This window comes from Nasonia vitripennis, chromosome 3 (genome assembly GCF_009193385.2).
Source record: "Nasonia vitripennis strain AsymCx chromosome 3, Nvit_psr_1.1, whole genome shotgun sequence".
In the NCBI taxonomy this organism is placed as follows: Eukaryota; Metazoa; Arthropoda; class Insecta; order Hymenoptera; family Pteromalidae; genus Nasonia; species Nasonia vitripennis.
Genome location: NC_045759.1, coordinates 22,860,392 through 22,875,136, shown reverse-complemented (window position 1 = coordinate 22,875,136; position 14,745 = coordinate 22,860,392). Strand labels below are relative to the sequence as shown.

Here is a 14,745-nt window from a genome sequence, read left to right as displayed (position 1 = left end):
GAAATGTGTTCAAAGGCCGTCGATAAAAAATAATTTTTTGCATTTTCTGTACTCAGTTCGTTGTTTCCAACATCATGTAAAATGATAGTGCCCTATTGACGATCTAGAAAAGAATTTTTATTAAAATTAGTAATTTATATTTCATCTCGCGTAGCTCTGATGCTTACTATTGTTATTGTCTTGTGATCAATAGGAAAGAATCCATAAGCAGTACAATGGAACGGTTTCTGAGATTTCATTATAAGTATTTGCAAATAAATTCTTAGCTTATTATTCTTTTCAGTCCATTTACAATTGTATGTCGCATTTGCTATCGTACCTGCCTATAGATAATGAGAATGAATTGGAAAATGGTTTTATTAAATATTTTCAAATTTTAGCAATTGGGTATTACCTGCTGAGTTAGCCGCTCAGCAAATATGCAATAAACCAATAACTGAAAAAATATGTTCACAAGGTGAAAGCCATGAAGTAAAGCATCGCCCAATTTAGCTTCTGATATCATCTGAAAATATCAAAATGGTCATTAAATTTGATCAAATTATTCTAAAATTAATTTAAATAATATAACTACCTCTCGCAATTCAAACACGTTTACACAAATATTTATAGACGTTAATAGCATCGTTGTAAATATTACTGGACTAAACAATTTTTCGATCATATGGCATATCCTATTAGTTTTAATTTCATAACAAATACTGTGTTAGCAGATGAAAAAAAATTAAGAAATTAATTAAGATGCGAAAATGTATAAACCTTAACAATTCTCTGTGCCTTTTGACAAAGTCGATCATGCTCTGTTTCAAACGATCTTCGTCATTTTCTCGATTAACGACCGCTTCTATATCGTATTGAAGTATCTAAAAATTTAATTTAAAAAAGTGGAGTCTGCTATGTGTGGATTTTTTCTTCTACAATATTTCACCTCGAAGTGTAAAGATGTGTGGGTCGTTAGCTGAGCAAAGAGGGTGTCACAGCACACCCAGTATAAAGCTGAACAAAAAAGCACCCATTGCTCTTCGAAAAGAACGGAGAAATAAATCGATGAACTGTTTATCTCGAAGGGATATCTCACAAGAAAAACTCGCTCCGAATAGTCGTAAGTATGATTCATCTCTTTTCGAGCGAAATATTGGATCAGGAAATTTCTGAAAATCATAGAATTTGCTTGATAGAAATTAAATGATAAATTTATAATTAAATAAGTTTCAAAATCAAATTCGTTTTCACAGGCAAAAGTACTCACTTCATTGGCGGTAGAGCGAAGCAAATTCCGAGACCCAACATCATGACAATATAGCATCTGCAAAAAACCAGGGTGCTCTGTGCTTTTTTCACAATCGTATCTCGAATGTCTTCAGGCACGCAAGTTTGGTCCCAAATCGTTGCTAATTTTTCAAACAATGTTTGTATGTCTTCTCTACAATAAGCAAGACGAAACCCCTAAACTTCATGAAAAAAAAAAATTATTTAATTAAAAAAATCTCTTTTTATTGCAGAAATGTAGATTCGACAGATTATAAAAAGGGAAAGCACCTTACAAATACAGACTATATTAGAAATACCACTAGTAGTAATCTGCATTACCAAGTCGTTGTCGCGTTGCCAGAGATCCATGATCCACCGCATTTGGAAAAAAGCGTCAATTATGGAAATGAGATTCGTGGCGTAGGTCGGAAGTCTTTCCAGAATTTTTGACTTACTGTCGGTTTTGTTTCCTTTTGTACGAACCACCAAGCCCATGTATCGCAGCATTTTAGAATTTATGTTCAAGTAATGTTGTAGAAAAATATTCGGTTGCAGGCTTTCATCTGCCAAATTTAACAAGTCAATTAAAAATAATTGGAAAATATGAAAAACCAAATCAAGAGTTTTAAAAACGCAAGCAAACGTTAAATTGGATTGCTCGGATTAGAAAAAGCACAGCGCTGCTCCGCGATGTTTATTTTTCGATATAGAAATTCTATTATTTACGCTTACAAAACAAAATCATCCTGTTGGAATCTCCAGCAGTACACAAAGCCTATGCACACACTGGAGCTTGTAAAATGCGCTTTAGCGAGTTTTCTCAATCCGCGGTGCACTTCATGATTCTGTCTACTTTTTTGCAATCGATGCCGGTGTTTTTTTTCGCGATTCTTTACCAACGGGGAGTATTTCCGAAATTCGCAAAATTCGTTCCAGCATACGAACCTTTGGTCTTCATCTCGCTCGGCTCGTTCTATCAGCTCTGTGAGCTCGCTCACGTTCTTAGTCCCTACTACGAGATAATTCCATACGCGATGTACTCCGCATAATCATGCTCATTGTCAAACTAGCCGCTATAAATATTACGTAACATCTTTAGCGTCTCTAGAGCTTTCAAATTACACGTCCGCCTTTTGTATATTTTTATCCCTCGTCTTATACCTCGTTCATCGCATATTGATGTCAACCGTCCACTTAAGCTGTAAAGTACTTTCGCCGTATACCGTGTATGAATGTAATATCTTGGCATAATTTTGCATTACATTATAAACGAGCAATATATTGTATTCAGGGCGCATCTCATACAGTATTCGTCGGTCCCTTGCGTGTTTTATCCGTGTCTCTCTCTCTCTCGTATTCGCGTTACTCCATTTTTTACGCGCTCGCGGGGAAAATGAATAGGGTAGCTGCGCGGAAAGAAAACACGCTAGTGCACAAGATATAGCGCCATGCGCGCGTACATGTTGCAGTCGTGGCTGAGCCATTGTGTGTCGTCTTCGCCGCTGTCGTTTTTTCTGGCGTCGTTAGTGTGAACATCGCGTGTATGCAAGGTAGTCGCGCGCACACTGCATTATCATCATTTTTTCGAAGGTGGAAACTATGTTACAAGCTAGAAGAAGGAGTGAACATTTCCAAACGTAATGACGATCCATCATCGAGCTTTTGTTGATTATGTCGGTGGGTTTGTCAAATCGTGTCGTAAGTAAAAAGAAAAACTGCCCGGTAAGGATGTGGTAAAAGAAACTCTTGTAGGCTTACAATATCGTACATGGTTTTATTATACAAAAGATTTACAATTTTACAATAAATATTGCAGAGACGAAATATTACTCTCGCAAGCTCCATCTACGGTCTACCAATGGCTAAAAAATTTTAAATAAACATCGTTCCATCCAAGAGAACCATTACCGAACGCAGCCGCATACAGAGGCCGACGCTCAACCTCGAGAAGCAGGTGCTCTCTATACGTCCAAAGACTATAACGTATCTATCCGCAGCAGCAGAAGCAAGAATATAAGAAGGAAGCTTTCCCCGCTCAGCGCTCGATCGTCTTCATTTTCCACTCGAGCGCAGTTTTCATATGAAAAATGACGCGCGAGTGATTCCCGCACTCGCGCTTCCCCCATCATTCATCCTCCTCCTCTTCTTCTACTTCCTGGCAATTTATTCGCGATGTCTCGAGGTAAGTCTCCGACGAAATATCAGGGGGAGAAAGATCGAAAGAAAGAAAGCGAGAAAAGTCTGGCTGATTATCTGATTATCCAGTTCCCCGGGAACATTTGCCGACGACTCGGAAAGTATATCCTCTCGCGCGCGCGTCTACCTTTTTACACTCTCTTCTATCTCCTTTGTCCTTCTGCTCTTCCCCCATCGATTTTCGTTCAGCGGAGCCAGGGCCAGCGGCATCGGCAATCGAATTACCGGCCTCGCTGCTCTTTTATTTCGTCTACCTTCTCGCCTGCGCACATATACGTATACCTGATGCCCGCCGCCCAGTTTCGAACTAGGCCAAGCGGTCGGCGTCGTGTTCCAACACGCGAAACCTAATAATTTTTCTGGCTCGCTAAAAAAAGGGGTGAGAAAGATAGAGGGAGAGAGATGTAGGCGAAAATTTATCCGAGATTTTCCTGATGCTAGTGGTGGTGTCCGGAGAACGCGATGCACGTTTCCAACGCCATCTAGATTTATCCGGCCAGACAGCAGCGCGAGGCGTTGGAATATTTGAATAGTTTTCATCTGGGTTACCGCCGCGTCTAGCTATGAAGCTGTCTAGTTTTGACGGAAGTTTTGCCGCGCGCGGGTGAGACGGACGAGAAGCCCCGCGTTCGTTTTTCTTTATTCCGCGTTGATTCTGGAACGAGAGAGCTCATAACGAGATTACGAGCTTTCCTGGAAATCTTAGACTCCGATGAGGTCGTCGCTGCAGCTTCGGCTTGAAATCGAATATATCCGTGAGATAACTCGAGTTTTTCATTCACTCGCGTTGCCGTGGACGGATGATGAATTCGTCGGGTAGATTTCTCTTTCTCTCTCCGTCTCTGGGTTAAGAAGTAAATAAAAGAGAAAAAAGTTGTCCGCCTGACGAGCCATGTAAAGTTTCCAGGTCACCGCGCTGCGGAATGTAAACGTGTCGTTGGCATTGCAGAGAGGAGGGCGGGAAAGCTCGCGCACGGGATAAAGGATCTAGTTACATTAAAGTCTCCTCTATTAAACCTCGACGCGCGCCTTCTCCCCCCCCCCCTCTCTCTCTCTCTCTCTCTCTGGCTCGAGAGCTAAAGTGCAGTTTAACTATAGGATACGGCAGAATCGTCGTCGTCTTACTCGACGAGAAAACTAAACTCCAAGCTAATCCCCCCCTCCTCTCTCTCTCTCTTTCTCTCGCTGTTCCCTGGAGTGAAGTACTTATGTACATGTACAAAAAGTAGAATAGGAAATTTAAAGTGTATAACATTTCGTATAAATATCGCAACAAAACTCGTTGGCATTCGTTCACTTTCGTTCCGCGCATCAGCGACGCGGGAGCATTTATCATCGGGCATCGACGCGCTGGCTTATCTTGAGCCAAAGTCCTCCGGAGGCGCGGACCGTTAACCGAAACTTGGGTCGTACCTCGGTCTTGCCCTCGACGCCGCCGAGACGATAGCGCCTCAGTATCGCGCTTATCACTGCCTTCATCTCCAGTATCGCGAACTTGTTACCTGAAACACGAGGGGAAAACATGACTGGATCATTTGCTCACAAGATTAAGGCGATTGACGGTTGCGTGCTCTGTTTTACCGACTAAGAACACACCTCGAGAGTCGCTGTTACCGACGGATCAACAACTATTGCATATTGTACAATATTGCGCAATTATGGCTAGCGAGAAAATTTCAAATTGCCCGCACAAAGTCTTATAACGAGCAAAACTTATAATCAAGAACTCCAGCAAGGCACGTAATGAGGAAAAAAAATAGCCATCGAGCACAAAGACGGCAAACTTTTCAAATTTCCGCCCGACTTTCACTCTTAATCCTCAATCAACTTACCGATACAATTGCGCGGCCCCGCGCTGAACGGCAGATAGGCGTAGGGATGCCTTTTCTCGGAGTTTTCGGGACTGAAGCGTTCCGGACGGAAGCTGTGCGGATCCGGGAAGTGATGTGGCAGCCTGTGCGTGCTGTACGGCAGAATAATCACGCCGCAGCCCGACGGTATTACGTGCTTTCCTGCGAACAACAAGCCCCGGGGATTAACGCGGATTTCGACTTTTTGTATATTATTTCGCAGCGTGTGTGCTTCCGCAGCTGTGTAGCTGTATACGTATAATAACGTACGCTCGACCGATCGAAATAGCCTCTGCGTTATCAGATATTTGGTTCGTTAGTTCTCGCTATATATTGATTGCTGTATACCACCGGCCGCCGATGGATAATGGCGTTACGCGTGGCGTGCACAATTTGGCCGGAGAATTATTGATATAATGGTGGCATATATAATAATGACGTCGCGTATGCAAGCAAACGTCTAATTAGCGGGATCGGGTATGTTTGGATGAAATTGAAAACGTAAAATACTCACCGACTTTGACGTCCTCTCCAAGCTTCCTGGCAAAGATAGGCACGCTAGGGTAGAGTCTAAGGGCCTCCTTTATGCAGCATTCGAGCCACCTCATGGCCCTCAGGTCTTGCATAGTAGGCGGTCTGTTAGTCTCGCCCTCGGCAAAAATCTCGTCGAGTTCCTCGCGGCACTTATCCTGCCAGTCTGGGTGATTCGCCAGGAGGAATAGCGTCATCGCCGTCGCTGTACCCACGGAATCTTGACCCGCGAGCATGAACGTGCAGCACTCGTTGATGATGTCCTCATCGCTGAACCACTCGGGATTCCGTTCGCTCGTCTCCATCATGTATTCCAGGAGAGAGGTCTTCTTCGTGAGGGATGAGCTGTCCCTTTGGAGACGACGTTTCTCTTGGATTATGCGATGACAGGCTGCGGACAGGTCCTGGCTTTGCTTCTTCTCCTGCTGACCGGTACTCGTCAGTTTGTAGATCCAGTCGAAGATTAGCCAGGGCCGGATCAGTCGGTGTGTCATCAGTACCTGTCCTCTGAATGATCAGAAAGGATGTATGAATTAATTTAATGGTCGGTACGACGATTCATCCAATTGGACTGAGACATTAGCGTGTGATGTTTCATCAACTCATTTCTATTCCTTCCGTGCGTACGCGATGAGAGCGACTCGAGCAATGAGTAAAACAAACAAGTGCTTCTATACTATTTAATATACTCCATACGATAATGTGAATTTCCCAATCTAATGCAATTGCAATCTTCATGCATATGAACAAGTCAAAAACTTACTTCCTGAATGGCAGGTCGTCCAGATCAACGACCCCATCCTCGTTGGCCGTGCTGGCAACGTTGACCCCCAGGACAGTTTCTGAAACACACATCCACCACTTTAAGCCACACCTTCTCCCCCAGACATAAGAATCTCGATACCTACATACCATTCAGAATCTCGTACACGGCGTCGTTGACAAACTTGGTGATGTCCAGCTGCTGGTTATCATACCTCGCGAGTCTGTCAGCCAGTCTATCCGCGCGTTCCGCAAAGGATCCCACGAACTTCTGCAGCACGTGCAGGTGAAATGCCGGCTGCAGGAGTCTCCTGTGGGTTCGCCAGGTGTCCACGTCGCTCGTGATCAGACCCTTGCCCAGGAAGTTGTCGAGCAGTCGGTAAACGAAGATCTTGCTCGTGTGCTTCGCGCTGCCCAAGACCGCCTGGATGTCGTCCGGCTCCAGGAGTATGACGTACGGTATGAGCGTCACCCAGAACCGGGCTACCGGGCCGTAGTCCTTGTAGGCCGTGTGCGACATCACTTCGAGGACTGGAACGAAACGACAGCAGTGAAGAAAAGTTGCGGAGAGCATATAGTCGTGCAAGAAGGGTTTCAATTACTATCTTTGCGAAGCAAGCAGTCGACGTTCCCAAGAAGCGGCACAGTCGGCGGCCCGTTGAGCTGAAAGATGGTCCAGTATATCCTGATCTGGTCCTTCAACAGGTAAATCGCGAGCGTGCCGACGATCAGCGCCACGTAAATCCATAACTCTTGCGCGTCCCGGTCCCACTAGAACACACGCGTAATAGCATCGATGATTAACCACTCGACAGCCCAATCTCTGCACAGCTCGTCATGCACACCCGAGAAAATAAAAACGAGTGGGCAATTAATCATCCCTTCGGAGAAAAAGCTCCCGGTTAATTATCTCGCGGGCTTTATCGATCCCTCCACCCACCCACCGTATACAACGTGACGAGCCTCATCAATTCATTAAAGTCGAAGCGCACACTCTTCCTGCAGCTCTGTGTAATAATTCGAAAGCTTTTCATCGCGCGCTCTCTAACGCCCATACACGCGCCATCATCCTTCGCCGACGATTAGGAAGCTCGCGCTAAAGTAATTAAGCACACGGCACACACTGGTTAAATATTGCGCGAACGCGAGCCGCGTATTATATACACCTGTGCTATTGCATTATACGCGGGCATGTGGATAGTTACAACACAACTCCGCTGCGCAAGTTCGTATACGGCTGCTTTTCTGATCCGGCGACAATGGCGCTATACCGCGTGTGTGTGTGTGTGTGTTGCATTGCGGAATGCAGTGTGTGGTTCGCTGCTTGGTAATGAGGATTATTAAAAGCGCGAGTGTCAGGGCTGCTGGTCCATAAGTTTATGCTAACGATGTTTGCTTCTATTAATAGCCGCGGGAATTTTTCATTTTGCGCGCGCGCGCGCGCGAGGCGCGTACCGTTCGGAAATTCCTAATGAAGAGTTTACGCTGCGGTGCGGTGGAGAAGAAAAGAAAAAGCAATAATTTAATATCTCGTCGCACTGCATTTTGAATTATCACACGAAATTTCGTACCAACTCGGTATACTTTGAACAGTAGCGACGAATTTCACTCAACTATTTGTTATACTTCCACTGCACTAGTCATCGCACGAAACCAAACGAAGCTAAGTAGAAAAAAAAGCGGTTCCAATCAACGCACTATCACCTACTCACAATTTGTCTGATCACTGCACCCATTGTGAGAGCGAAGAGCGACGTCGGCGGCGAAATCTGTAGTAATAATCGTCGAGCAGATCGAAAAATCCATGAAGCGCGAGATGAATCTCTCGTGTCGAGACTCTTAAAGTCCGGGGGTCTCATCGATTCGCCGGTCTTTTATATATGAGTAGCCGTCGCCGACGGGCAAAACACAGTAGCGCCGCGACCACCACCACCACCATCTACCGTCTCTTCCCACCTTCTGTCGCGACGCGTTACAATTCACCTTGGCCGTGACTCGTAGAAGCAAGTCGCAGCGCGATGATTACCGCCTTTTTTATTTTTACCTGCGAATTCGCGGGAATTTCAAAATTTGCCGAGTGCTATATTAACAGTCGAGCAAACACACGCGCGAGATTTGATATCTCGAGTCAGCAGCAGCGACAAACAAAAATACACGGGGGTCAGCATCATCGCCGTGAAGAGAAGATGAACGAACGCATATGGTGTATACTCGCTGCGCATATATGAAGCCCGGGAGAGAGTGAGAGAGATGGAGAACAAAAGGCTTTCGCTGAGTTTACAGCTCGCGGTCGGTGCTTCGTCCGTCCGAAAGCTTGCTTAATGCCGAAATGTCAAATGTGTATACCGCGCGGCAGGTTGAGAGCACGCGTGTATATATATATATGCTTGCAGCGAAATATGCGCGCGAGGCTTCGAGGGAAATGACGCAATAACCGCGGGTATACATAGGGTGTGCGCACACGTCGCTCGTCGCTGTTTTCTTTTTAATTAAAAGCAACTTTGCTATTCGACGCTAATGGAAAACAAAAATAGCATTCCAGACCGAAAACGCCCGAATCGTAGACGCTGCGTGCAACAATTTAACCAGTTCTCGTAAAGTGTACCACACTGCAAAGCGTACACACGTCTATTGACTATGCTAATAAGCATACGATCGTCGCGTGCACTCTCGTATTTTTTATTCCTCGCCGCGGCGAGTCTTGCGACTCGCTGCGTGTTTGCCGTCCACTCGCGTACGTGACGACGAGGAGGCAAAGGAAATCGCTGGGTAAACCTGGTCTTTTAAAGCGTACGCGGCTCCCTCGCCTTATTTCGGAGGATCCTGGCAATTCGCCGCGCCGAGCTCTCTTTGAAAAGGTGCGCACACGCGCATATAAGCTGTTGGAGCGTTCAAACAGTCGTGCGGCAATGGAAATGTTAGGTGCCGTTTTGCGTGCGTCGCCGCGGTGAAATGTTTTCTTATATTACGCGACGACGAGTAGGCTGTGTACTGGTTGAGGAAAGAGGACGCGCTGAGAGCACGACATTGGCTATGGGGGCCACTTGCGCGGAAAGTTCGCGCGTATGGGTGCAGCCCCGTTGCGCGAGGTTTGTCGAAAATTACCATAAACACGTAATGGAGCTCGTACGAAAATTTTACGATAAATAGAAGACACGTTGGTTTAATCTTGAACAAACTCCCGATACGCACCGCACTCGACTGATGTATAAATCCTGTTTATATCGTCATCCAATCGAGAAAAAAGCCGATTCCCGCATCTACGCCCTCTCGAAACTCTCGACGAACGAACGAGAAAAAAAAAAAAAAAACGAGTAGTGCCTCGTAGCTCCGATCAAAAAAGCCAACAACCATCACACGCGAACGAGCAGCCGACTAAACAAACAAGCCGTACGCAGAAAACGAGGCGATAGAGTATAGCACAGCGGCCAAAGTTGGCCTCGCACGTATACATCTATACGCACACGTGTGAGCGGCGCGTATATACATTCGTTTATATGTCGAAAGCGCGTCCCGCAGTCATCGGCGCTTAATTAGCTCTTCACACACGAATCACGTATATGATTGCTAAGAGCCGCAGCAAGCGCGGCTTTTCAAGCGCCCGCTCGCGCGTCCTGGGAGGTATGCAAGCGAGTGCAACGAATCAAAGAACTCCGCTACGTTGTTTTTCACGGCAATTAGCTCGAATTTTGGAAAAATCGCGAATCAGAGGAGGAAGATCGTTTTCACGCGCGGCTTTAATTTCGCCTTATGCAACGCGATGGATCGATGTTACACAGCGATTTTTCAGCGTCTTTTCCCCGGAGAAACGAGAGGAATAAGCGGAAACGTCGCGAGATCGACTGCTCGGGGATATTTTTTTCTCTGCTCCGTCGCAAGAAAAAACTCGCAGCTCCGAAGAGAAAATAGCTTTGTCGTCGCGCTGCTGATGCTGCTATACGGAGAGAGAGAGAGAAAGAGAGGGAGAGTCGATCTCGGTGTATACAGCAACGCGACGCTGTGTATATCCGCTGTAATTAAATTGATTCCCAGGAAAATCCATGCAAACTTCTCTCTTTCTCTCGGTAGCTACGCCTGCGTTATACATCACTCCGTCCAGCTCTCGAGAGGTAAAGCCGAAAGCGGCGCTAATTGATTTCGTAATTATAAACGCTGGATTCTCCCTTTAACTGGACTTAATGTAAGGCTACGCGCGTTCTAATTGAGTTGCGCAAGCGGCGTTTTTACGAGCTTTTTAGCGGGTACTTATTATTACACGCTGTTTTTTGTGTTTTGGAGTAAAGAACGGCGACCTTGAGAGAACGTCGCGTGAGCACAATAGGAGAGTTTCCAATTAACGGATGAAAGCGAGACTGGTATACAAGGACGCTCGAAGTGCAGTTTTTCATTTGCCAAACGACGATACACCATGTGCGCATGTAGATTATAAAACTAATCGAACAATCACGGATTGAGGTCGTATACCGCGCGGATAGCGATTTGATTTATCTGGAATAAATCTCGTCGAAGTGAATCTGCATTCCGAAAGTGCTTCAAAAATTCATTAAACTTTACGACATCCAAAACCATTGAATTCCCATGCATATACGTATATATATACGCTCACATCCCCGCACGCGCACGAAGAATTTCCATCTCTCACGCAACTGGCGTTTACGAGCGCCGCGCGCTGCAGCGACGGAAAATAACTTTTTTTTTCAATCCGCCATTAAGAGAGCGAGAGAGAGAGAGAGAGAGAGAGAGAGAGAGAGAGAGAGAGAGAGAAAATAGACGCGTACGCGAAATCGCTTTACACGCAGTAGCCCCGTAGCGTGTTTACCATTTGACGCGAAAAAAGTTTGCTTTATTCATCGTGGGCGCGGTCTTTCTCCTCTTCTCTTTTTACTCCCCTCGAAAATTTCGAAACGTCGCACGCCAATTGTTTTTAACGCACCTACCCTCGTATGCACGTGTGTATGTTATATAAGCTCGCTCGCGAGAGGTAGAGCTCAATTATTCAGGGGGCAGCTCTCGCGGGTGCCGTAAGTACGCGCCGCGGCGTCACTTTCCATTTGCGAAACGCAAACAAATGGCCCTCTCACATCGGCCGATATATATATATATATATATATATGTGTATATAGGTACACACGACGCGACGCGTCCAGGTGTGTATATGGGGCATGTGTATACGACGCTCGAGGCGAGAAGCGTAATAATTCGATTCCCAAGAGCGGCTTCGGAATTTTTCTCGACGACCCTCTGCGCAGGCTGATATGAAGCGGGTCCCCGAGTCGTAGTCGACTGCGAATATGTATATACGTGTTTTGGCGTGTTTTCGGTGTTTTTTCCATCCCCTTCAAGCCTATGTAGGTTAGATTAACTAAAAAATATGCAAACGTACCGAGAATGCTCGATAAGTGAACCCACAGAAAGACGCGATTTACAGTCTCCGGTTCGAGCCAATGTTTCGTCCCTTAGCAGCAACTGCCCGAAGTTTTTTGGTCCCAAAAAAACGCAATTTCTCTTTGGGATTCTTTGGAACTTTTGCGCTGCACCCATTTTGATTCCCGCAACAACAGCAGCCTAACGATTTGCGCCGGTATGCACACGCACACACAGCTACAACCGAGTATAGAGTAAGAGAGAGAGAGAGAGAGAGTGAGAGTGAGTACAAAGGCCGGGTATACCTGCGTCTCGGCGTTTTCACTCGTTAACCTCGCGACTTAGCGCCTCGACTCGCTCGGTGATTATTCATCATCGCGCGGCGACGACGAAGAGGAACAGAGAGAGAGAGAGAGAGAGAGAGAGAGAGAGAGAGAGAGAGAGAGAGAAAAAACAGCGGCAGCAGCAGCTGCAGCCTCGAGAGAAAGTCGCGAAGGGTGAAAAAAAAGGGAGTAAGAGCCGCTGCGGGGGCGAGACGCTACAGAGGGAGAGGGAAAACAAAGAGCAAGGCACACACCCCGATAAAGACGCGCAGCCAGGGACAGCCGTGTGCAAAAAGCGCAGGTGTACCCGACGCACGATAACCCTCTCTCTCTCTCTCTCTCTCTCTCTCTACTGATTATACCTATTTAGCCTGGCGCGCGCCCGGGAGGGGAAAATTTTTCCGAAAACCCAACAGAGATAGCGGAAACAAACGCGAAGCGAACGGGATTAATTTTTTGCCGGGCCGCGCTTTGTTTATCTCCGGCGGCTTTGTTCGCTGGGCTTTTTTGCCATCGCGCCGCGCGAAACAGATTTTCCACGAGTTGGTCCGATTACGCGGCCGGTTGAAGCCGCCCCGACGACGGATGGAGTTAACGCGCGCGCTCGCGAGGATTCGTTAGAGCTCGCTGCTGCCGAGAGCAGAAGTCGACGTTGTTGTTACGGCACGGAGTGAGAGAGATTCATTGACGTCACACGCGAGCGAGTGTCAATATTGGAGGCATTGTTCATTCGCGTGTATCGCCAGAAGGAGGCGAGGACTGTTTGAGGATTCGAAAAGTTTCAGTCCCGCGCGTGTATTTGCCATGTCCGCTGGGGTCGTTTAGCGAGTGCTGATGGTCGAGAGAATTTCTTACCTAGTGAAAAACAGTCAACGCGTACAGGATGATTCAGTCGGTGCAGCTGATTTTTTTGCAGCAAACGTTTTCGATTTCCCTCCGATTTTCCGGCGAACGCCTACTGCGCTCTCGACGCCAATTCCCAAAAGCCCTCGCGCGTGTCAATATTGACACGCGCGAATTTTTCGAGCACATATTACAAATACATGCCGCTATAGCTGAAAATTCGTAGCAGCGAATTCCGTGCTTGAGAATATTCGATTCTTCTTCTTCGCTGCCGTCATGCTGCTGCTTGGGAGAGAAAATTTCGCGATATTATTTTTAATGGAGGTATACGCGTTTTTGAAACACCAGCACTGCAGCTGGATGTAATATACGAACGGGCGAAATTTCCACTCGACAAATATTTCCGCCGGTTTCTCAAACGTGTTCGTCCTCGAACCCCGAGTCGTCGTCGCGAGATGTACATAAATTGTCTCGATCGAGAGCCGCGGAGGAAAAGCGATTTCGTCTCGCGAAACTTGTTTTTCCTCTCAGCGTTCTATATCTACATGTATATACTATCTGCCGAGCGTACGATAACGGCAATTTCGCGTAATAAGACGACGTCGCGCGCGTGGGTGTATGTATTATGGAAGCCGGAAATTTCGCAGCGTCGATCAGAGCAATTGTTTCGAAAGGGGAATAGATGGGGTTCTTTACTTCGTTCGATTAAATTAGCCGCGCTAATCTTGAGATAGCCCCGATTGCTTTTTATTTCTGGCAATAAGGTTGAAATCCAGTATTTATGCGGCAAAAAATTCAATCTGGTTTTTCGACTCTCGAAAATCGTGCGCGTATAGAGAGGGAAACAGCCGCGCGCAGAGACAGCGAGTCGCGCGGCGAGTTAAATTTCATTTTGCACGCTATGGTAAGCACGAGAGGGGCCGATGAATTATTCATCAACCTAATGGCTTAATGCATGTCATTTAGACTTTGGCGCACCTTTGACGATGTATGTGCATGCGCCACTGCAGCGGGAGAGAAGCTTGCGCCGGTCATGCGTCACATACTTCCACGTGGCTTCTCTCCTCTCGAGCTTCAAAGTTGACTATTTTCATTAAAAAATACCGATTCTTAAGTTCAGATGGCGATCGACTCGATTCGCATACATCGATATAGCGAGTGTATACGATGCAGTCGGGTAACGGAGAGCTTTTGCGTGTCGCCGCGATAGCCGCAAAGCTCGTAAAGTAATACTGCGGGAACGAGCTGTATAGCCCTATACAGAGAGAGAGAGAGAGAGAGAGAGAGAGAGAGAGAGAGAGAGAGAAAGAGAGAGAGCTACACGGAAGTCTCTTTTTCCGACTTTTAAAGGGAGTACGCCTCGCCTCGCGCGCGAAGAGATGTAAGTAGCGGCTTTATCGCAGCTCGTTTTACACCGACGAGTCGGCGGCGCGAGAGAGCTTAAATGCGCGTAATTGAAAGCGGGGGCTCCGCAGCGGATTCGGTTTTAATACTGATTACCGGTTATTACGCGCCACGCAAATACACGCGGAAAATTATTCAAGCAAAAGATCATATATTTCACACGGTTAAATGAAAAGTCGTCCGATGCGTATGCGCAGCGTAATCCACTCGCTTGATACGTA

At 46.5% G+C, this 14,745-nt stretch overlaps 2 protein-coding genes across 2 annotated transcripts; both read right to left on the bottom strand.

Moving 5' to 3' along the window:
• Positions 1-52: 52 nt before the first annotated feature.
• Or264 (odorant receptor 264) lies at positions 53-2,209 on the bottom strand. Its single transcript, NM_001190676.1, has 9 exons — positions 2,197-2,209; positions 1,540-1,814; positions 1,250-1,446; positions 929-1,151; positions 760-863; positions 575-674; positions 395-505; positions 168-323; positions 53-103 (listed from the first exon to the last, which is right to left on the bottom strand). The coding sequence occupies exons 1-9, from the start codon at positions 2,207-2,209 to the stop codon at positions 53-55; spliced, it is 1,230 nt and encodes a 409-aa protein (NP_001177605.1).
• Positions 2,210-3,011: 802 nt separating this feature from the next.
• On the bottom strand, positions 3,012-8,489 carry LOC100118028 (probable cytochrome P450 4aa1). The gene is made up of 7 exons (XM_001602061.6): positions 8,303-8,489; positions 7,193-7,361; positions 6,741-7,121; positions 6,592-6,670; positions 5,812-6,335; positions 5,280-5,459; positions 3,012-4,949 (listed from the first exon to the last, which is right to left on the bottom strand). Exons 1-7 carry the CDS (start codon positions 8,447-8,449, stop codon positions 4,780-4,782), a joined length of 1,650 nt encoding a protein of 549 aa, XP_001602111.4. The 5' UTR covers positions 8,450-8,489; the 3' UTR covers positions 3,012-4,779.
• Between the last annotated feature and the right edge of the window lie 6,256 nt (positions 8,490-14,745).

Excerpts from the sequence above, each read along its gene's own strand:
- Or264 (NM_001190676.1), bottom strand. Across the intron at positions 1,447-1,539 it reads ATATAGTCTGTATTTGTAAG|GGGTTTCGTCTTGCTTATTG; the intron begins GTGCTTTCCCTT and ends CATGAAGTTTAG. Across the intron at positions 104-167 it reads ATCACAAGACAATAACAATA|ATCGTCAATAGGGCACTATC; the intron begins GTAAGCATCAGA and ends ATTCTTTTCTAG.
- LOC100118028 (XM_001602061.6), bottom strand. The coding sequence starts at position 8,449 with ATGAGACCCCCGGACTTTAAGAGTCTCGACACGAGAGATTCATCTCGC. Across the intron at positions 7,362-8,302 it reads GTGCAGTGATCAGACAAATT|TGGGACCGGGACGCGCAAGA; the intron begins GTGAGTAGGTGA and ends CGTGTGTTCTAG. Across the intron at positions 6,671-6,740 it reads CGTGTACGAGATTCTGAATG|AAACTGTCCTGGGGGTCAAC; the intron begins GTATGTAGGTAT and ends TGTGTGTTTCAG.